We start from the raw sequence: 21,337 nt of genomic DNA on the forward strand, positions 1-21,337 counted from the left end.
TGAAGTCTCGCCCGCCCTTCCACCCCCCAGTGTAAGGTGAATGGAGGGTACAACAGAGGGGTGAGTAGTTTGGGTAAGAACCCTTGGGAAGTTCAGAATTTAAAAGCTAACTGTGTGCATGAGTGGGTGGGATAATGGATACGTTCCCTCTGTTACATTCATTAGTTATATCTTGCCTGCTCTCCACAGAGCTTAGGAGAGTGCATGTAGGATTTCCCCCATCTATTTTTTCCTTGTACCAACCGTGTGACATAGCTTAGACATTTTGAAAGAGAGCGTGTGGAACACAGGATTATAGGAAGCTGCCTTGCACTGGGCCAGTTTGCGCAATCAATCAGCCCACCATGGCTTATTTAAGCCAGCATGGGCTGCAGTGTGGATAGGTGGCCATTTTGAATTTTCAAGCTGTGACCGCAGCTAGTTGTATCATCCAAACCTGACTGGGGTGGGTGGGGGTGGGGGTGTAGTGCAAGGCTTAATCAAACAATGCCTGTTTTAGGGTTATGCAAGGGTTGTTTACGTTCCATGTGATACGTTCCATGGGGTTTTCTTGGCAAGAATACTGGAGTGGGTTGCCATTTCCTTCTCCAGTGGACCACATTTTGTCAGAACTCTCTGCCATGACCTGTCCGTCTTGGGTGGCCCTGCACTCTTACGAGTCCCCTGGACTGCAAGGAGGTCAAATCAGTCCATCCTAAAGGAAATCAACCCTGAGTGCTCATTGGAAGGACAGATAATGAAGCTGAAGCTCCAATATTTTGGCCACCTAATGCGAAGAGAAAACTCCCTGGAAAAGACCCTGATGCTGGGAAAGACTGAAGGCAAAAGGAGAAGAGGACGGCAGAGGATGAGATGGCTAGATAGCATCACGGATGCAATGAATATGAACTTGAGCACGCTCCGGGAGAGAGCGCAAGACAGGAAGGCCTGGCGTGCTATGGTCCATGGGGTCACGAAGAGTCGGACACGACTGAACGACTGAACAACAACAACAACAACAAAGGGTTGTTTAACCCTCACACAGCCCATTCCCGTCAGGTTCGGATGACATGACAAGCTGCGGTTGTGGCTTGAATATTCAAAATCCGCCTGCCACATGCCACAACCCAGCGTGGCTTTTTTAAGTCATGGTGATCATCCAAACCAGGTCACAGTGTCAGACCATTGGTCCATCTAGCCCAGTATTGTTGACAGTGAAGGGAATTGGCTCTCCAGGGTGTCAGGCAGTATTCTTTCCTAGCCCTTCCTGGAGAAGCTGGGGATTCAACCTGGGGCTCTCTACATGCAAAGTGTGTGCTCCACCACTGAGCTGTGTCCCCTTCCTGTGTGTGAGAGAGAGACTGGCCAGCTGGCACAAGGCCACCCGTAGAGCTTAATGGATGAGTGGTGATTTGAACCCAGATCTTCCCAGACCTTGTTTAACACTCCAACTGCTACACTAAACTGGCATTCTATACTCTCTGGTTCCCTTTCTTCTTCTCCTCCTCCTCTGAGTCCTGTGCTAGGATGGGCAGAGGATTGGTGTGGAGACAGAAATGGGATTGGGGCGGACCCAAATAAGCTAATCCTTGGGTGATTGTCAGCCAGGCATTTTGGTGCAAGTGGTTATTGGCAGGGCTGTGCATTCTACAAAATACTACCACTATATGGTTCCGGCCCAGCCTACCTTAAGGAGCGCCTCCAGCAGCACCAGACAGGCCGCTTAACAAGATCAGCCTCGGATGGCCTTCTCTCTGTCCCATCAGCCAGGACAGCTAGACTGGTGGGGATGAGGGAGAGGGCCTTTTCTGTGGTGGCCCCCACTCTGTGGAACTCCCTCCCTAGGGAACTCCGCCATGCCCCCTCTTTAATGAGCTTCTGTCATGCATTACAAATGTGGTTGTTCAGGCAGGCATTTGGGGTGGGTTAGGGTATTTTAGAAAATGTTTTTATTGTAGAATTTTATTGTTTTAAACTGTTTTATTGTACTCTGTACATTGCCCAGAGTGGCTGGGTGACCAGCCAGATGGGCGATTAATAAATTTAATAATAAATAAATAAAAATAAATACTACTACTACTACTACTGAATAATAATAATAATAATAATAATAATAATAATAATTCTGTCCCAAGGTAGTCTAAATTGGCCTTCCCCAACCTGGTGTCCTCCAAATGTGCTGGACTACAACTCCCATGTCTGACTGGGGGATTCTGGGAGTCGTAGTCCAGCCCATTTGGAGAGCACCACGTTGAGGAAGGCTGGTCTAAATTGTGCCCCGAGAAAAACTGAAGATGGCCACTTGTCTGAATTATGCAAAGGTGCCTTATTCTACTTTGCGTAGCTATATAGTCATGGTGACAGGCAAAGACTTCACTGTCTGAAGATTTTGCCCTGTGGCTTTTTAGGTTTGGAGAACATAATGGTGCCACCTGTTTTAATTCTTCCTGCAAAGTGTGCAGGAGAGGGGCCATGCCTCAGTGCCCATGCTTTGCACGCAGAAGGTCCCAGGTTTAGTCCCCGGCACCTCCAGCTAAAGATCAAGTAGCAAGTGAAACCCTGGAGAGATGGAGCCAGTCAAGGGCAGAGAATAGCGAGCTAGATGGGAAAACAGTCTGACCAGAACATAGAAGGGAGCTTCCTATGTTCCTATGCAGCATGAGGCTGGTGCACTTATGCTGCATAGGAACAGCAGTGGACCAGACTGAGCTATAAATCAAGAAATCCCTGATCTCAGCTTGGCCAAGAATTCACTCATTGGTTTTCAGGAAGCCACAATCTCAGCCTCAGCTTTCCTTTCCCCATCTGCAATATGGGGTAATAGTTTTGACTTCCTTATAAGGATTCCAACAAGATCATGTAAGAGAAGTATTTGAAGTCTTGAAAATAAGGTTAAGAGCTTTTCTACACAAGGCATTTACTGGGTGCATGTCATTCCCTACTCTCAGTTGTTTACAGGTTCTTTAGACAATGCTGTGACCCTCCAGTTTTGCTTCTGTTTTTAATCAGCACTTTCAGCAAGTGTTTTTTTAGAGAAGGGAAAATGCAATATTATTTAAAGAGCGTGAAAGAAAATGCTTTTCTCACTTGCATATTGGCACTTTTCTGCTGTATCACAGTGCCACCTACAGGTGATGTAGCAGAAAAGCAAGAAGGGAAATGCTCTTCGTGTAGCGCTCAGAGCTCAATTCTGTGATGAAACCAAAAATAGATAAAGCAGATGAACAGCCTTGCGTACAAAAGCTCTAAACTGTTGTATTATTTATTGTGCATTTAAAACTCTACACCCTGAACCTGAGCATGTTTGCTTGGACAGAAGCCCAGGCAATTTCAATGAGATTTGTTTCTAGAAATACATTCGTGGGATTGCATCCTCCCCCACCCCCCACCCCTCCAGAGGAATGTACCGTCTCGCCTGTGCCTTGTTTGGGGTAGAAAACCCGTACTGCTGGTCCTTTCTGGATGTTCTCAAATAGAGAGGGAATCTTTCCAAACTCAGTGACGAAACCCCTTTGAAAATGGGAAGGGATTGTCAAAGTATGTTTACGTTAGCTTGTGCATGGGACATATCTGAAGTTTCACCCCCTGCCCCCCAATGCAGAGTCAAGGACTTCTGGAATTATGTTACCTTAAGCACGCCATTTTAAAACTGAATTAGGACTGGCTACTTCTATTCCTTAACAAAAAGCAGCCACCGCCCCGTACCCCTCAATCCATATCAGGACCATGTTGCAGGGTCTAACCCTTTCCCCTCTCTGCCCCACGTTCCCATCAGAAATGCTCTTCCAAAGGTACTCTTTCTCTCCAAAGCTACTGTTCATTGCAAATAGCATTTGGGGGTAGGGGAAGGGGGATTTTTCACCAGAAAATGGGATATGGGATATGAAAAGGTGCAGGGGGCCAAGTGGGGAAGAGAGAGGCAAAAGGGAGGTAAGCGTGGCAAGCAGGAAAGTTTTGTATTTCACACTCACGTAGCTATTTTGCTGTTAAAAATCTGATCCCCCTACTCTACTCTTTGTACGTATTTGGGACATGTCTGGGTTTAAACAGATCATTCACTAGTGTGGCTAAGTTTCAGAGCCAAACTAAATATCATCTTCAGCACAAGATTTACAAACACAGTTAGGGTCTGCCATTTATTTTTCTGAACAAACATCCATGGGGAAGGGGGGGCAAAGGTGGGTTGACCAAGGAGGGCTAACACCAGCCACCTGAATGGGTGGCCGGTGCTGCAGGAAGACGAGGGCAACGCCGGGCATGCAGGCACAGAGCGGGGCCAGCAGCAGGGTGGGAAAAGGGTCAGGAAGCTGAGGGGCTGGCTGGGGACGGTCGAGGTGGGAGGCATGGTGGCTGCTCAGGAAGGCAGAGAAGCCGAGAGCTGAGGAGGAGAATGGGGGCGCGGAGAGGAGGTTGCAGAGCTCCCTTGGGCTCCCTCTCTCACCCCCTTTGTCTGGCTGGCTCTGTGTGGTAGGCAAGAGGCAGCCACCAGCCGCCTGCACTCCCTTCCTCTGCTCCCTCCTCCTCCCACCACATCTGCTCCTGCAAACTGTGACCCAGCTGGGAGCTGGCTCCAATAAAAGGGCGGGAGTGAAGCCCCAGCACAACCCGCCAGCACTACACCACTGAAATGAAGTAATACACATTGCCATCTAAAGAGCCACTGCCCTGGTAATACATGAAGTCCAGAGTCTTAAATGTCTTAATTGCACTACAGTCCCACATGGGCATGTGGCCATGATGTCTCATCTAACCCTGCCAGCATATTTTGGAGGGCTGTTAGAAGACAGCCCTCTATTTGATGGGCTTTTCAGTCAAAGTCTGGTTTAAAGGCAAGGAACCTAAGGAAGGAGAGCAGGAAGAGGCCTTGAAGGTGTCCCAGCAGTAGCAGACTGAGAGCATTTCTACACCAGCCGAATATCCCACAACTTTACTGGGGCTCTCTGCTCCTGTTTTAAATGCAGGATCATGACGGGCTCTTTACACGTGCTTCCCTTCCCCTGCCCTCTTTCCCCCCTTATCTGTGTGTCCTATATGTTTCATTATACAGCCACTAGATGGTGCTGTGCTTTAGCTCCTTGTATTGTGGGATTTCCTCTTTTCACAAGGAAACTCAACACACTGTAATTTGGTAGCGCATTATCTCCGATCTTTAAAAAAACGGGATAAAGGGAATTTAGCGCAGGAGACGCCCTGGAGGTTGATGACATCATGTAAAGAACCCACAAACTTCCATGAGTAACCAATCTCAATAGCAGAATAAAAGCCGCATGTGGAGAAGCCCTAAGTGAGCAGGCGCTCAGCAGGCATCCCTGCTCAGTCTTCTCCACTACGGTGAGATACATCTTATTTCTATTTAAATTATAGCAATTATTTCTAAATTTGCACCTATACATATACATTTACTTATGCAAATCTAATGGAAATTGGCATCCTCTTTGGTTTTTGGTGTATATGTTGCATTTCCTCTTTTTTGGCAATGCGTAAATGGCCACCCTAGATCCAGGTGGACCCAACCAATGTTAACTCGGTGTTGGATCCACCACTGGGTTCAAACTAGCTACATTCCCCCTGTTTGTCACTCTCTTACTCTGGAGCTCAGTGCTGGAATGAAGGGATGGTCCAGGCCATTTGGCTGCTTGAGACAGAAGACCTCAGCGGTACCTCCCACCATGGCAAAAAGATAATAATCTTAATGAGCGGTGGGCAATTGGCAGACCACAGGCTACGTTTGACCCGCTGCTCTGTTTTTTTTCCGTTTTTTGGCAGCCCCTCTGCTCCCATCGGAGAAGGGGTGTTGGGTGTCTGGGAGCAAAGTCGGAGAGCAGGATGGATTAATTGAGAATGTGTTGCCCCATGACAGACCCAAAACCTGCTGCTGGAGGCGAGTGGCTTCACCCTGCTGGAATGAGCCCCGGCAGCCAAGCAACCTCCCTGCCAGGAATGTGTTTCCTGCTGGGATTGGGGTGCAGTTGCTGAGCAGCAGGAAAAGGCTGGCGTTGCTTGCAGTGACAGCCGCAGACGGCGGGGATTAAGGAACAAAAAGTAAATAAATTAGAAACAATTCCAGCTGCTGGCAGGCCACTGTAAATTCAGCAGTCTCCAGGGGTGCATTGTCCAGCCAATCCATAGAATCATAGAATAGTAGGGTTTGAAGGGGCCTATAAGACCAACAAGTCCAACTCCCTGCTCAGTGCAGGAATCGAAGTCAAACAACCCTGACAGATGGCTGTCCAGCTTCATCTTAAATGACTCCAGTGTGGGAGAGCCCACCACCTCCCTAGGTAATTGGTTCCATTGTCTTACTTACTTACTTATTTATTTATTGTATTTATATCCCACCTTTTTTTCCTGTTGCAAGGAACCCAAGGTGGCTTACATGATCCTCCTCCTCTCCATTTTATCCTCACAACAACCCTGTGAGGTAGGTTGGGCTGAGCTTCCTGTAACTTCAGCCCCTTATTCCATGTCCTGCACTGTGGGATGATCGAGAAGAGATCCTGGCCTTCCTCTCTGTGACAACCTTTCAAGTACTTGAAGAGCGCTATCCTATCTCCCCTCAGTCTTCTCTTCTCAAGGCTAAACATGCCCAGTTCTTTCAGTCTCTCCTCATAGGGCTTTGTTTCCAGTCCCCTGGTCATCTTCGTTGCCCTCCTCCGAACCCCTCTCCAGTTTGCATCCATCTTAAAATGTGGGCCCAGAACTGGACACAGTACTCCAGATGAGGCCAAACTAGTGCTGAGTAGAGGGGAACTAGTACTTCACGTGATTTGGAAGCTATACTTCTATTAATGCAGCCCAAAAGAGCATTTCCTTTTTTTGCAGCCACATCACATTGTTGGCTCATATTCAGCTTGTGATCTACAACATTTCCAAGATCCTTCTCGCTTGTAGTGTTGTTGAGCCACGTATTGCCCATCTTGTAAGTGTGCATTTGGTTTCTTTTCCCTAGATGCAGAACTTGGCATTTATCCCTATTAAATGTCATTCTGTTGTTTTCTGCCCAGCGCTCCAGTCTATCCAGATCACTTTGAATTTTGTTTCTGTCTTCCAGGATATTAGCTATCCCACCCAATTTTGTGTCATCTGTTGGGTGTAAGGATGGATTTATTATGCTACTGTGCATTGGATCACTAAATATGATGTGGGTGGATGCCTGGGCAGACCCAAGCTTCTCCTGTAAATCCCAGAAGCCTTCAGCATTATGCTGGCCCCTGCCAGAACTGGTTTCCTGGGATGATTGCTACATCTTGCTCTTGTGGACTGGTTCCAGGGCCATTTCTTTTTTGGGGGGTGGGAGGTGAACAGGGTGGCTGCCTTGTTCACCAAATTCCGGGGACACCAAAACTACGCTCCTTCCCAAAGGCGGCAGCAATGCTCCAACCCCAAGTCCCATAATTCCTGACCATTGGCCATGTTGTCTGGGGCTTATGGGAGTTACAGTACAAAACATCTGGAAGGTACCAGCTTGCTTATCCGTACCTGGTCTCATGATCACACAGATAAGGGAAACCTCATGCTCCCAGATTACCTCCAGCAGCAAATCCTGCCATGGAAGAGGTTGCAAAAGGTTCCTCCGTGGCACCAAGACCCATTGCTGCTGCTCTTGGGAGATAGGGCAGTGGCTTATGAGACTGAAGTGTAAACCAGGGAATCCTCAGTTCTATTCATCTTCCTTCTGCAGTGAACTCACTAGGTGGGTGTCCCTCATCTGCTCCATCTGCAATATTTGGGTAATGTTATTAATACTAATCTATTTTACAGGGCTGTGGTCAGGATTATGGAGGTAATGTAGATGAAGTGCTTTGAGCTCTCAAAATGAGCAGTGGAGAATGATGATGGTGGCTGTGATTGATTGCCTGGGTCCATATAACCCCATATCCAGAGATGGTCAGAAATGGACAAAACAACAAAGGGAATACATTGTTTCCGATCCAGCTGCAAGTTACCATTAGATAGTCTTGAACTTGATTTGGGAAAAATATTTTAAAAATGCCCTAGTATAATCCAGAGATGGGCGGGAGGTAGATCAGGATCTACAGGTAGATCAGGATATACGGGTAGATTTCTGGGTGATTTGCAGCGGATCTCCAAGGGTTTCTGTCTCCCAATTTTTTAGCAACAGCAACAAAAAATCACCTCCCACACCTTCTAAATTCAGCTGCTGGGATGGAGGAAAACTTAGGAGGAAAACCAGGAGCGGATTTTTGTGTGACTGAATGATGAGCTCGGTTCTGGTACTGAATACAAATTCCTGGGCTGAGCATGTGCTTAGGGCACCTTGCTTGTTGATTCTAAGACTCTGGCCCTGCCTCAGCCATTATTTTGCAGCTGGCTCTGGTTGGAAGATCTCAGGGTTGTAGCCTGAAATCTACTGGATTCTAGTATATGCCTCTGATTCCATCTGTATGGTGGGGAAAGGGGTGGGTGACTGAGATCCATTCCAGAGTTTGGAAGGAAAAGGAGTGCCGTGTTTCTTCTTCCACCCAGCTTTGGGAGGGAAGTGATACCTAATGTTTAGATCGGGGAGGCCCAGGGCTCTGGATGTGTTGGATGGGTACATTTTGCACAAAGAGGTCTCTGGCTTGGTGTTTGCAGCGGAAAGTGTTAGAGCATGGCCTTTCTGGCAGAGCATGAGCCAAAGGACAGGAGTTTTCCTGTTTCCTTTCCTGGTGGTTAGTGATAGCAGCCAAGCTTCCAAGCCAGAGGGAGGTTTATTAAAAGGATCTACTTGTCTGGAAACTGCAGGACTGGGGTAAGAAGAAAGGAAGCAGAGAATTGCATACCTGCTGGGCCTAGCAGGCCTCCCTGGTTTGTGCTCAAAGGAGGCAATTAGGTTTGCCTTCCAGCATTACTGCAAAATAGACAAAGCGTGTGGTGTATGTTTTTGAACCAGTGCGTATTGATGTCTGAGTCTGCAGGCTGTCTGCATTTGCCTGCTGAAGAGTTCTGTGTAACTTGAGAAGCCTGGTGATTGTGACAGTAACCAGGCTTCAATAAATCCACTTGCCAGCATAGTAACCTGCCAAAGGTCATGTAAGGTATCTGTGGCAGTTGTAGTTCTCTGTTAGGCAACTGATTAAGACAACTGTGTCAAAACACGTTTGGCTTATTTTGTTATAGATATTAGAAAACCAGGCCTATTAGAGCGGTGTTTTTTGCATGTTGTTATACATTGCTGTTTTTGAAATTAACAATCCTGTTTAGCAGGGGTGGGCAACATACAGCCTCTGCCCTTCTGCACCACTGAAATTTGCGGTGGCAGCGAAAAAGCCCAGCGCTTTGCCACAATTTCAGCAGCAAACCACTAAATAGGGTTAAAAATGACAAATTTAGCTTGAAACAAGCTAAATTTGCCCTTATTATTCCTATATCTGGTTTATTGCTGAAATTCAGTAGCCAACCACCTGTTTGTTTGTTTTTTTGCAGCTGCTAAATTTGGCGGCACGCTGGCAGGGGAGGGTCTGGGGGGAGGGTCGAAAGTGGCCCCTGGAATCCCTGAAGTTGCCCACCCCTGCTGTACAAAGCTCATTTTTTCTTCCTTGACTTTGTTTTTGGATGCATGATTTTTGTTAAGGAACATTCTGTGTTTTGTTGTTGTTGCTTTTGGCCCTCAAATCCAGCTAGACTGTCTGGACTGTAGACCAACTGAAAGTCCGATCTGTCCAAAGTGCTGCCAGCTTTTGCAACAAAGAGTGACTGAGCAATCCTGGCCCCCATAGAATGCTGGCTGAGGGGCATTAGGATGGGTACAAAAGCCATTGATGGAGAGGGTCTACATGAGTGGGGTGGCATGTTTGACTTGGAGACTCCCAGAATGTCTGCAGAAAGCGCTGCGGGCATCGGAAAACTGCAGCCAGTCTTTCCACTAGTGGTAGGAGCCAAATTTGGGCATTATGGGGGGCATGGTGGCCTTTGACCCAAAGCCCCCTCATTCCTCTGGCATGGCCCTGGATTGGATCCTGTATCTGTGTTAGTCATTTGAGCCATGGGAACCAATGGGAGGGAAATCTTTAAACATTAAAGATCTGTTGTGGCAATAATAGGCAGGGGGTGGGGGAACAGCCTCCACATCTCCCACCATGACCTGGCCAGCTGGGCTTTGGAAGTGGCGGATCTGCCAAAGGAAGTATGGCGGGTGGCTACCAGGAAGGGGGCCTTTTCTGCGGTGGCACTCTGGCTGTGGAATGAGCTCCCTAGAGAGGTTCGCCTGGAGCCTACGTGGTACTCCTTCCAGTGCCAGGTGAAGACCTTTTTATTCTCCCAGTATTTTAGCATTTTAGCTTCCCAGTGTTTTAGCTTTGGTGTTTTAAATCTGTATTTTACTTATGCATTGCTGCTAGGTTTTATTCTGGTCGTACTGTTATATTGTAGTTTTAAGCTTTTGTACTTTATATTGTTTTATGCTGCACTTTGAGGTTTTAATTTTTGTGAAGCTCCCAGAGTGCTTCAGCTATTGGGCAGTATAGAAACAAACAAACAAACAAACAAACAAACAAACAAACAAAATCTGTATGCTTCTAGCAGTATTGCACTACTTTTACAATGCCAGTTTCATTACTATGTGCTCCTAGGAGTTTGAACACTTTTGTGCATGAAAGTGGAGGAGAGATTCAGCTCTTAACATGATCACTCCCTCTAATAGTGAACTCAGGTGGTGAGTGCCAGCAAAAATGGGGCCACTGAGAAATAAGGGGGAGAAATTGGCAAGGAGAGGGACTGAATGGAGTATCCTGGAGGAGGCCACAGTTGGCTGGTTGGCTGACAGGAACCCCAACCTGAACAGGAGCATTTCTTTAGGCAAACTCGCTGCAACATTTTGTTGCAGCGGGTCTCCTTTGTTTTCCTTAACAGCTCTCTTGACAATTTGAGCTCAGGGGCACTTTCAAGCTCAGATGGTGAATCTTTGCTGCTTTTCAGTAAAATAAAAAATAAATAAATTGCACACTGGTCCCTATGAACTGGCTCAGAGTAGTGTGGGTCCTTTCTCTTTTGGGAGGCTGCTGATCTTTATTGTGTGGCGGGAAAGGGGCAGGCAGAAAGGAACCCTGAAATGTCCCTGCGCACCCTGGAGACAGGTTATCATCTGTAAACATTGCAGAGCAATTTTTAGGACTGCCAAAGGCCCGTCGCCATAGAAACAGGCCTTTGCCCTCCCCGCCCCAGGGAGGCCAGCCAGGCCATTTCAGGATGTGAAATAATGGGTCCAGGACCAGCTGTTCCAGGAGCTGTTTCCTCCCTCCCACCCCAACTGATTTCCATTTCCACTTGACTGTATGGACACCTCCCTTGCCCCCTCTGCAGGATTCCTTCCTTTCCAGCTACTCTGGCACCTACACTACCCGCCTGCCGCCATGTCTCACCCACATTTTTCACATCTGCTACAGAGCACCTTGCTTTGTGAGGGGGTATTCCTTAATTTTGGAACGTTTCTCCTTGGCACAGCTCCATTCTTGACTGGTTTCCTGCTCCTCCTGGATTTACTATTCCACCCTTACAGGTGGCCCAGAAATAATCTTAGATAGTTTAAGAGAGATCCTGTTCACTCTTCTGTTGTTAAGAGTTGCCAGCTTGGTGTCCTTGTGGGGCTCCAGTGTGCTTAATAGTGGACATGAGGGGCAGAAACTCAGCAGCTGCTTTCTTCCAACATGAGAGCAATGGAATGAATTGGGAAAGTTGACCTGTTGAATTTCTGTTGACTGCGTCAGACCAGTAGAGTTGTAAAAGGCACAGGACTCCTGCCAGGCAGAAAGGTGGCAACCCTATTGCACACTGTAGTTGAGAATGAGGGTGGGAGGTGGGAAAGAGAGTGCCTTGAAGAAGTACAAATCCAAAAAGGTGCTATTTGCAGTAAGTTGTGTGTGTGTGTGTGTGTGTGTGTGTGTGATTTTTGGTGGGGGAATAGGGCAGGGAGGAAAGGGTTATTCTACCCCCCTCTCCATTCCCCCATTCAAAATCCAGATAGGGGGTCGTTCACTGGCCGGTGCTAAGCATACTTTTAATGAAGTGTGCTTAACCTAATAGGTAGTTTGATGCCAGCTTCTTCCCCAGGCCTCGCCCCCCATCGCAGCTATGAAAAAAGCTCTTATCTCTGATCAGCTGGTGGTCAGAGATAAGAGCTTTTCCCTACACTGGAGAGTGGGCAGGCTTGGGGAGAAGCTGCTGAGTGATTCAGTCCTGCTTACTCCTGTGGCCAACGGCTACCTGTGGCCAGTGATGGGGCCTTGAGAGATGAGAGGTGTTTTTTTTTTAAAGACAGCATCCTCCACTTTGTCCCCATCAAGAATCTGACTTTACTTTCTATTATGTTTCCTCAGGATGGCCATGTACATGTGGCTCCTTCTGCCGCTCTGTGGGATCATGATAGGACCCACAGTTTCAGGTAAGGTTGGAGGATGGGTGGGAGAAAGAGGAGGGGAAGGAGAAGAAGAAAACAATATGGAGCATTTTTGCTGGTATTTGGCCAGCTTAACAATAGTAGTCGCTAGCAGTTTATTGTACTCTGTGCTTTAAAAAGAAAAGAATGTCTGTGTATTCACTTCCTCTGCTTCTTCTAGCCTGGAACTAGGCTGGGAGCTATGTAAAGATCTGAAGCCTCATTCCGACTTCTGGAGGACTTGTTCAGCCCCCTTCTGGCTTCTGAATGTTCTGCAGGCATTGCTGAGATGTTTGATGCTAATCTCCGCAAACGCAGGGGCAAAAGGCTGCAGCCTAAGAATCTCACAATACCAAACAGTAAATCCTGTTCTTGTGTATGTAGAACCCATGTTGGTCAGCGATGGAGCTTAAAAATCCCCCATCATAGGAAGACGCCAGCCAAATTTCTCCACCTGACCTGGGATTTGTCTTTCTGACTTGAACTGCACCTCTCCAGGGACTCTGATAGAGACCCTTTTCTAGGCCTCCCTACTGGAGGTCCTTTTAATCAGAGGTGCTGGGGACTAAAAGCACGTGTTCTTCCACTGAGCTGTGGGCCCTTCCCTCGATCGGATCCTCCATTCCCAGAAGACTCTCTCCTACCCCCCATCCAGGGACATGCTTTCCTAGTATGACTGATAAAACTGGGTTGAGTATTTTAATAGTTGCATTCCTAAATGTGTGTTGAATGCATAAAAAGTAAGATGCTTCATAACCGCTATTACAGAGAGCTTTGGCTATTGGGCAGTATAGAAATGAAATAAATGAATAAAACCACTCATATACCTTTTGGGGCTGAAGAGTCATACTGTTCTGTTCTGCTTGACTAGAGATGTGTGAATCCACCCCCGTCTGGGTTCTCCAGGCACCCGCCCAGCCCCTGCCCTGCCCACTGGTCCCTGCACCGTGCTCGAGTCCCTCCCATGCTTGGCGAGCAGCCTGCATTCACCCTGGCAGCCTCGTTGAGCTCTGCGGCCACCTTTTTTTGGAGGGGAAAAAAAGGCCATTGCAGAAATGCACATATTTGTGTATGCACGAAATTGTGCATTTGGCGAATGCTCTTTTATTTTTCAAAAAAATGGCAACCGCAGGGCTTGACGAGGCCACCAGGGTGAGTGCAGGCAGGGGGCAAGCAGATGCAGGGGCTTGGCGAGCAGGGCTCGAGGGTGCGGGCAGGGGGAGTCCTGCTGGATTCCCAGATGGAATCGGGTGCCCGCCATCCCTATGCTTAACTGCTTCTCTTAAATTAATTTGCACTCGATCTTTTGCGTACCTCAATTAACTTAAGGAGGAGCGAGCCTCTTAAAAGGAGGTCTGCTTTGATCTGGCAGCTTAGCGAGAAGAGAGGAGCTGTTGGTTGTAGTGCTCAAATTATGGTGGTGGGGGGGAGGGCTCTCCAAAATGAAATCCACAAATGCAACCCCTGACTCACCCAGCTTCCTTGCTTTGTGTGTTTGTTTGTTTAATTACATTACTAATCCACCCCGGAACTAATGTTCTAGCCAAGCATGAACCCCCATAGCCTCTGAAAACAATAGCTGAGGTCCAGACTAGAGGAAACACCATCTACACAATTGGCAATTGTGTGAATGGCTTTTTAAAAATAACAGGTGAGGGTTGGCTTTAACCCTTTCCCTCCTGCTGTTGCCCCAATCTGGATCAAGGTACTAATGTCTGCTCTTTGCACTGAGCTGGTGGGGGAGATTCCATTAGTGTGAATGGCTGCATTTTTCCCAGATGCAAATAGCAGGAGCAATCAAGACTGTGGTAGGGGGCAAAAGGTTAAAGCCCCCCTGCCCCCACACCAGTTTCTCGCCATTCCCCCACCCATGTCTGCAAGTTGCTTTAAAAAAGTCATTTGCACCATTGCTAGTTGTGTGAATGGTGTCTTGTCTAGTTTGAACCTGAGAGGGGCTGCTACAAAAAGTAAAGAGACTGGTATATCTCTGAATGTTACATACCGGAAGCTAGCAACAGAGGACAGTAATCACCCATCCTGCCCTGCTTTTGAACTTCCCCCTCTCATCTAACTGGCTGCTCTCAGCAGATGCACAAACAGGCTGAGGTTTGATGAAAAATTGTTCTGACCTCAGAGAAGACTGAGGGGAGATAGGATAGCGCTCTTCAAGTACTTGAAAGGTTGTCACAGAGAGGAAGGCCAAGATCTTTTCTCAATCATCCATCCCAGAGTGCAGGACATGGAATAATGGGCTCAATTCACAGGAAGCCAGCTGAACATCAGGAAAAACCTCCTGACTGTTAGAGCAATACGACAGTGGAACCAACTATCTAAGGAGGCAGTGGGCTCTCCCACACTGGAGGCATTCAAGATGGAGCTGGACATCCATCTGTCAGGGATGCTTTGACTTAGATTCCTGCATTGAGCAGGAGGTTGGACTCGGTGGTCTTACAGGCCCCTTCCAACCCTACTATTCTATGACCTTATATGGCCATTTGTGACTTCTAACTCCATCTAATCCCTAAGGGATTCTATGGACACACTTCAAACAACCCCCTAAGCCAGGGCTGGAGTGGGCAGAAGGTAGGTTGCGATCTACCGATAGATCTTTGGATGATTTGCAGTAAATAGAAAAGGTTTCTGCCTGCCAAGTGCCTAACAACAGGAACAACTAAAGTTTCTCCCCTCTAAATTAGATTGCTGACAAAGAACACTGAGTTGTGTGTGCGGGGGACGGGGGGTGGATAGGGATGTCGGATAAATTCATTTGGGGGGATGGAGTTTGATGGGTTTTCCTAGGTTCAGTCCCCTGGACTTCTTCTGGTCCCCACTGCAGCACCTGACTCCATCTGCAGTGAATCAGGCCAGTTCACATATTTTCCAGGCCTGTTGTGCTTTTTTATTTTTTTGCAGGTTCAACAATTCACACAAATTTCTGCACGATTTGCATAAATTGCACAGAAATTTGGCCAGTTTGCTCAGAAATGTTCAGTTGCTCAGAAATTTGTGCAAAATGTGGAACCTGTGGGGGGAAACACATAAAAAAAAATGTTCCCAGAGTTCGGGGAAAAGCCCACAACTTGGCTTGCAAACATAAATGGAGTCATGTGTGCCGCTGAGCTCTGGTGAGTCAAAAAAAAGAACCAGATTTCCTAGCGATGGATATCTCAGGTGTGGGTGGGAACCTGGAGTGGATTTTTCTGTGAAAGGACTTGAGAGTTTTGTTCTGGGACTGAACGGATCACAAATTCCTGGCCTGAGCACCCTGTCCCTTAATTCTTAGCCTATGTCCACCTGCCTGAGCCACTATTTTGCACCTGATTACTATTGGAAACAAAATAGAGCTGCTAGGCTACTAACTGGGACTGGTCAATGGCATCATGTGAGGTCAGTGCTTTGTCAGCTGCACTGGCTCCTGGTCTGTTTCCAAGTCCAATTCAAAGTGTTGGTTTTTATCTTTAAAGCTCTAAATGGATGGGGAGAGAGTACCTAAAGGAACGTCTTGTCCCACATGTACCAGCTTGGACCTTAGGTCATCTTCAAAGGCCTTCAGGGTGCCTCCGCTGACGGAAGTTAGGCAGGTGTCTACAAGAGACAGGGCTTTCTTGGTTGTGTCTCCCTACTTATGGAATGCCTTCCCCAGCAGGCCCACCTGGTGTCTACACTGTTATCTTTTTGGCTCCTGGCAAAGACCTTTCTATTCCTCCAGGGATTTTAGAGTTTAGATCTGATGGCTGTTTTTTTTAATATTCTGACTGTTGTGTTGTGTTCTCTTAGCTTTTGTAACCTGCCTAGAGAATGTTTGCTGTTCAGTGGATTAAAAATATAGTAAATATAAGAGTCTTGTCTTACGATTGAAACAGTGGGCAAAAGTTGGGTCAGCCAGAACTAAGTATCACAGCAATCAGGACAACAATTCACAACATAGGATCCAGCAAAAGCAACACAAGATTTAGTGAACACTAAACATAAGCTGCTGATTTCAATAAGATTTCTTGATTCTTCCTAGCAAATAAATAAATAAATAAATAAATCTGTTGCCCAATGTTCCTTACTCAACAGCAGCGGGGAGAGAAATTTGTTTCTGACTGATATGTGGGTGGAATATTTGAAAAGGCCATGTACAAGATCCTCTGTTTGTAAATATAGTAGTACCCTGCTCAGAATTGATGGCTTACAAGAAAAAAATTAAGCACAACAATAAACATAAAATAATAGAATCCATCTGGTCACAGAGTGGACTATATTTCAGCATTAAATCCTTATAAAAATTAACACATTTGAAAGTCCTGGGCAAATAAAGAGTCTTTGCCTGGTTCTGAGAAGAAACTGGGCTCATTTTCAGGTAAGGCTCTCTCTGGAGAAAGTTCCAGAGTCAGCATGCCACAACCAAAAAGGCCCTGTCTCCATTCACCACAAGTTGGCCAGCTGCAAAAGAGGAACAGGGCTCCTACACTTTTAGTAATTGCACAGAAGAGGGAGTTTCAGCAGGTTTAACTTGTCATGCCTTCACCTCTAAAAGCCTGGATGGAGTGGAGGGACCAAGGAAAGGCAAAGAAGATCTTAATAGTGGGTGGGCTCACATGGGAGGAGGTGTGTTCCTTAAGGTACATTAGTCCCAAGCTGTTTAGGCCAGCTTTCCCCAACCTGGGGCTCTCCCAATATGTTGGACTCCAACTCCCATAATTCCTAGCCGGCATTGCTGGAGTCTAGCACATCTGGGAAGCCCTTGGTTGGGGCAACTGGTTTGGGTGCTTAACAGTTCAAAACCTGTCCTGGTTAGGAGACAAGCAACCATAACACCTGGTTAGGAGACAAGCAACCGTAACATTTCTCACAAATTCTGTTGTTTTATCAAGATCAATGATAAAGCAAAGTAGTTGCACTTAAGTGACTGATTTGGGAGGGAGAGTAAAGGGTATCCCCGTCATTCATCACCCCTGTCCATATGTGCATGTCTCTTTCAGAACCTCCCAAGGACCAGCCACATGATCCCTTCAACTACGGTGAGTTAATTATTACTAACGACCTTCCTGGGGCTAGGGAACTGATTGCAAAGACAGAAAGCCCTAGAAGAGCTTGAGGAGTTAGGAACATTGAATATCCTGAATTTCTTGTTGTTGTTTTTAAATATTAAAACCCGTGCAGATGACTCTGAAGTTGAACACAGCAGTGATTCTGGGGAGAGGTGTTTAACCTTACCCCCCCATGCTGTTTCCCTGAATTTAAAGACCCCAGTGGCTATGCTGGCAGGGGATGGTGGGAGTTGTAGCCCCTTACATGACAAGGCTCCCTCATTCCAAATCAGTGTTATGTTCCCAGCCTGACCAACTCCGCTGCTTTCTTCTTCCTTCTCAGATTATCAGTCGCTGAGAATTGGGGGGCTGGTTTTTGCTGTCATCCTGTTCCTGCTTGGCATTCTCATTGTGCTCAGTAAGTAACCCCCCACTCCCCGCCCCAAAGCTTGCTGATGTAGTAGCTGCCTTATACCGAGTGGGAGTCAAAGTGTGTGTGAGGCGGCATAAGGTTTGTCCCTAACAGGTGCCGTTAATAAAATGCAGCTGCAGATATACAATCTGTGCAGGTGTGGGGTGAAAAGGCTTTGTCACCTTCTTTCTTCTCCATTTCTTTTTCTGCCGAAAACTGCACAGCCCTGGCTGCTTCCCCTCTCCCAACAGGTACCTGCATCTTTTCTCTTGTGGAATGAAAAGGAGCTGGGGGTGATGTTTCTCATAGAGGAAAAACCCGACATGGAACGAGTTGAGAACATTCCCCTAAACCTCCCTCCTTATGCAGGCATACTTTTTCTTTTTTTTAACCAAGTCAGATTATTCGGCATCTAGCCGTATTGGCTCTCTGTCTCCAGCAGAGATTTTTCCATCACCTGCTACCTGACCATTTAACTGAAGATGTCAGGGGTTGAATCTGGGACCTTCCCCATGTCACACTGAGCTTTCTTCTGCCACCTTTGGTCTTCTGCTGCAGATTATTGTGTATATCAGTAGTGAACTTGGCTGCTGAGTGTCACCAGGATAGTAGCCAAAACGGGACCACCGAGAAATGAGAGGGCGGTGTCTGCATGTGCAGGGAAATGCTGAGGTTTGCAAAAGTATAGAAAAACTTAAGGGGAAAAAAACCCTTAGGAATAGGCCTCCCCCCACCCCAGAAAAGGCAAAAGAGAACTGAGTATGTTCAGTAGCCACAGAATGCTGAGTGTCATGGTGGTGGTAATGTTGGGAGGGGGGCAGAGGCAGAATGGAAAACCAGGAGAGGGCTGGAATGGTGTATCCTGGAAGTGGACAGGGCTAGCTGGCTGGCTGGGATCTTGAACTTGAGCTGTGGCATTTGGTTTCAGGTCCCACTTATAGTCTCTGAGCCTCGTATGTACTTTGGCACTCAGATCATCAGCCCAATAATGCCTCCTTTGGCTGGCCACGGCTCTAAGGTCTGTCTTGGCTGCCCTAGTCCTGCAACCTGGAGACCTTAAATGCCAGGGATTCAACCTGGGGACCACTTCCGTGCGCTCTGCCACTGAGCTGTGGGCCTTCTTGAATGTGGGCTGCTTTCTATTTCAACCACTAGTCATCACCACCCTTCCAGAAATGGGCTGGGAGCACCAGAGTCCTAACTCTTAGCCTGCCCCCCTGTTCTAATTCTTGTGTGCAGCTTGCTGTACTTGGCATTTCTCTTTCTTTCCCAGGTCGACGTTGCCGTTGCAAGTTCAACCAGCAACAAAGGTAATGGCTTTCCCATGAAAAGCTTAATTGAGTGGGTAGTCAGCAGTGGAGGTTGTATTATGTATGGAGGCTATATTATGCAGGCTATAGAGGCTATATTATGTATGACATATGCAGATGGCTGACCTAGGAAGGAGAGAGAGAGAGAGAGAGAAGCCCCAGGTAGGCATTCAAAGAATGGGTGTGAACATAAAGTGTGGCCCCCAGTGTCCCCCTCCCTGCCTGCTGTACCCCAGTTGCCAAGAGGATTCTAAGTGTGTTCCCGCTCAACATGGAAAGGTTGGGGATGGGCCAGTTCAGTAACTGATGATTTAATTATATTTTTAACTTTTGTATATTTCTATTTATAGGTTTTAACTGTACAGGTTTTTAATGTTGTAAAGCAGCCTTTGGGAAAAATATGGGATATAAATATATTATTATTATTATTATTAATAATACATGTGGGGGCATTGGGGGCAGTTCTTTCATGATTGGCCGTGCTGGCTGAGGATGATGGGATCTGTAGTCCAACACATCCGGAGGGCGCCAGGTCGAGGGAGGACATTTTATGCCCATATGTGTTCTCTGAACGTGTGTGTTGGGCTAAGTATGCCCAAATTGTGAGTGTAACTTGCCGTGTATTTTGGGATTTGGTCGCTGTTCCTTGATTGCATTGGAAACAATAAAAATGTGCTCTTTTCTTTCTCTTTCTCCTGTTTTCATTTTCTTGTTATCTTCCTGCTAGGGAAGGTACACTTAATATAGGGATTTATTTCCTAATCAGTATATCTGCTGATAATTGCTTTCCTCCTGGAGGTACCAGGAATTGGAAGCAGGGAGAGATTAGAAGGTTAATTTGTAAGCATTTTGTAAATGTTTATTCTGCAAATTATGTTTTAATTTTGAAATTATATATGGATGATGTTTTAATGTTGAAATTATATATGGATGATGTTTTAATTTTGAAATTACGTATACGAACAACACTTGGGAGTTGTAATATTGTGAATGTAGGAAGGTTGCAAGTCTTTTCCTAGCTGATCCAGGCCTTATTCAGCATATCCTCAACAGGCTTAACTGCCACGTTCTGGACTGAGGTGGCAGGACTCTACAGGAGTCTACATGTGACAAGCTAGAAACAGGGGCCGGCCCTTCCATTAGCCATGGTGAGGCATGTGGCTCAGGCAGAGGATTGGGAGGGGGGTTGCTGCAGCAGGAAAGCGGCCAGTGGGGCTCTCCGGAGCACCTGCCCCATGTCTTGCTCTGAGGACTCTTTCCTCAGAGTGATGAATTGTGGGCAATGTGGCTTGAAACCACTGGCACTGCTTTGCCATGATGGCGGCAAATACTGTTTTATAGAATCATAGAATAGTAGGGTTGGAAGGGGCCTACAAGGCCATCAAGTCCAACCCTTCTCAGTGCAGGAATCCAAGTCAGAGCATCCCTACAGATGGCTGTCCAGCCTTGTCTTGAATGCCTCCAGTGTGGGAGAGCCCACCACCTCCCTAGGTAATTGGTTCCATTCCCAGCCACCTCCAGGGCACCAGATTGGGGCAGGCTAGACTAAAGCAATGTTCAACATGGACCATGTTTTCAACTGAAGAAGGGACGATGGCCTGGCAAGATTGGTTGTGCCCACTGACTCATTGCCCTGCAACCTGCAACACAGACAAAGGCCTGTCTGAACTCCTTCTTCCCTGGTGTGGACAACTGTGGAGGCTCTGGCAGTTTTCTCCCTGGGTCTGGGCTCACATGCAGCTGCCTGGATCTGGGTTTGTGTGCAGGAACCAGCAGCTGAGGTGGTTTAGTTCTTCCAAAGCCTTTGTTGTTGATCCCACACTGCGGGCAAGCAGGGGTGTTGGGTATTAAGGAACCCTTTGCCTCGGTCATGAAGTATGTCGTGCAGTAGGTGTCTGAAGTATATTAAAAGGGGAGAGCCCAGCCATAGCCTCTGTTGTGGTCTTGGTGTTGTGCAGGGTGGTCAGATGCTAAAATCAGACAGGACTGCTGCACCTTTAATAGTTGTGCAGAAGAGGGCATTTCAGCAGGTGTCACTTGTTGTGCAAGTTACTTACCCTTGTTGAAATTCCCTCTTCTCCATAGCTATTAAAAGGTGCAGGAGCCCTTTCATGTCTTCTTTTGTATCTGGCCCACCCTATTTAATGGGAAAAAATGTTTATATGCAGACCTGTAAGCGTGTGTATGGACTTGAGCACGCTCCGGGAGAGAGCGCAGGACAGGAAGGCCTGGCGTGCTCTGGTCCGTG

General features: G+C 47.1%; 1 protein-coding gene across 1 annotated transcript in view; it reads left to right on the plus strand.

Moving 5' to 3' along the window:
- The window catches only part of LOC146337900 (uncharacterized), a 48,150-nt gene that overhangs the window by 15,855 nt on the left and 10,958 nt on the right, over positions 1–21,337 (plus strand). The window contains exons 5-8 of the mRNA XM_084816333.1: positions 12,294–12,358; positions 17,320–17,358; positions 17,711–17,785; positions 19,053–19,089. Of these exons, the coding sequence (XP_084672459.1) occupies positions 12,294–12,358; positions 17,320–17,358; positions 17,711–17,785; positions 19,053–19,089 (216 nt within the window). The remainder of the gene's footprint in view (positions 1–12,293; positions 12,359–17,319; positions 17,359–17,710; positions 17,786–19,052; positions 19,090–21,337) is intronic.

This window comes from Heloderma suspectum, chromosome 10, assembly GCF_057233095.1.
Source record: "Heloderma suspectum isolate Gila_16-S chromosome 10, 16-S_ref, whole genome shotgun sequence".
Taxonomy (NCBI): Eukaryota; Metazoa; Chordata; class Lepidosauria; order Squamata; family Helodermatidae; genus Heloderma; species Heloderma suspectum.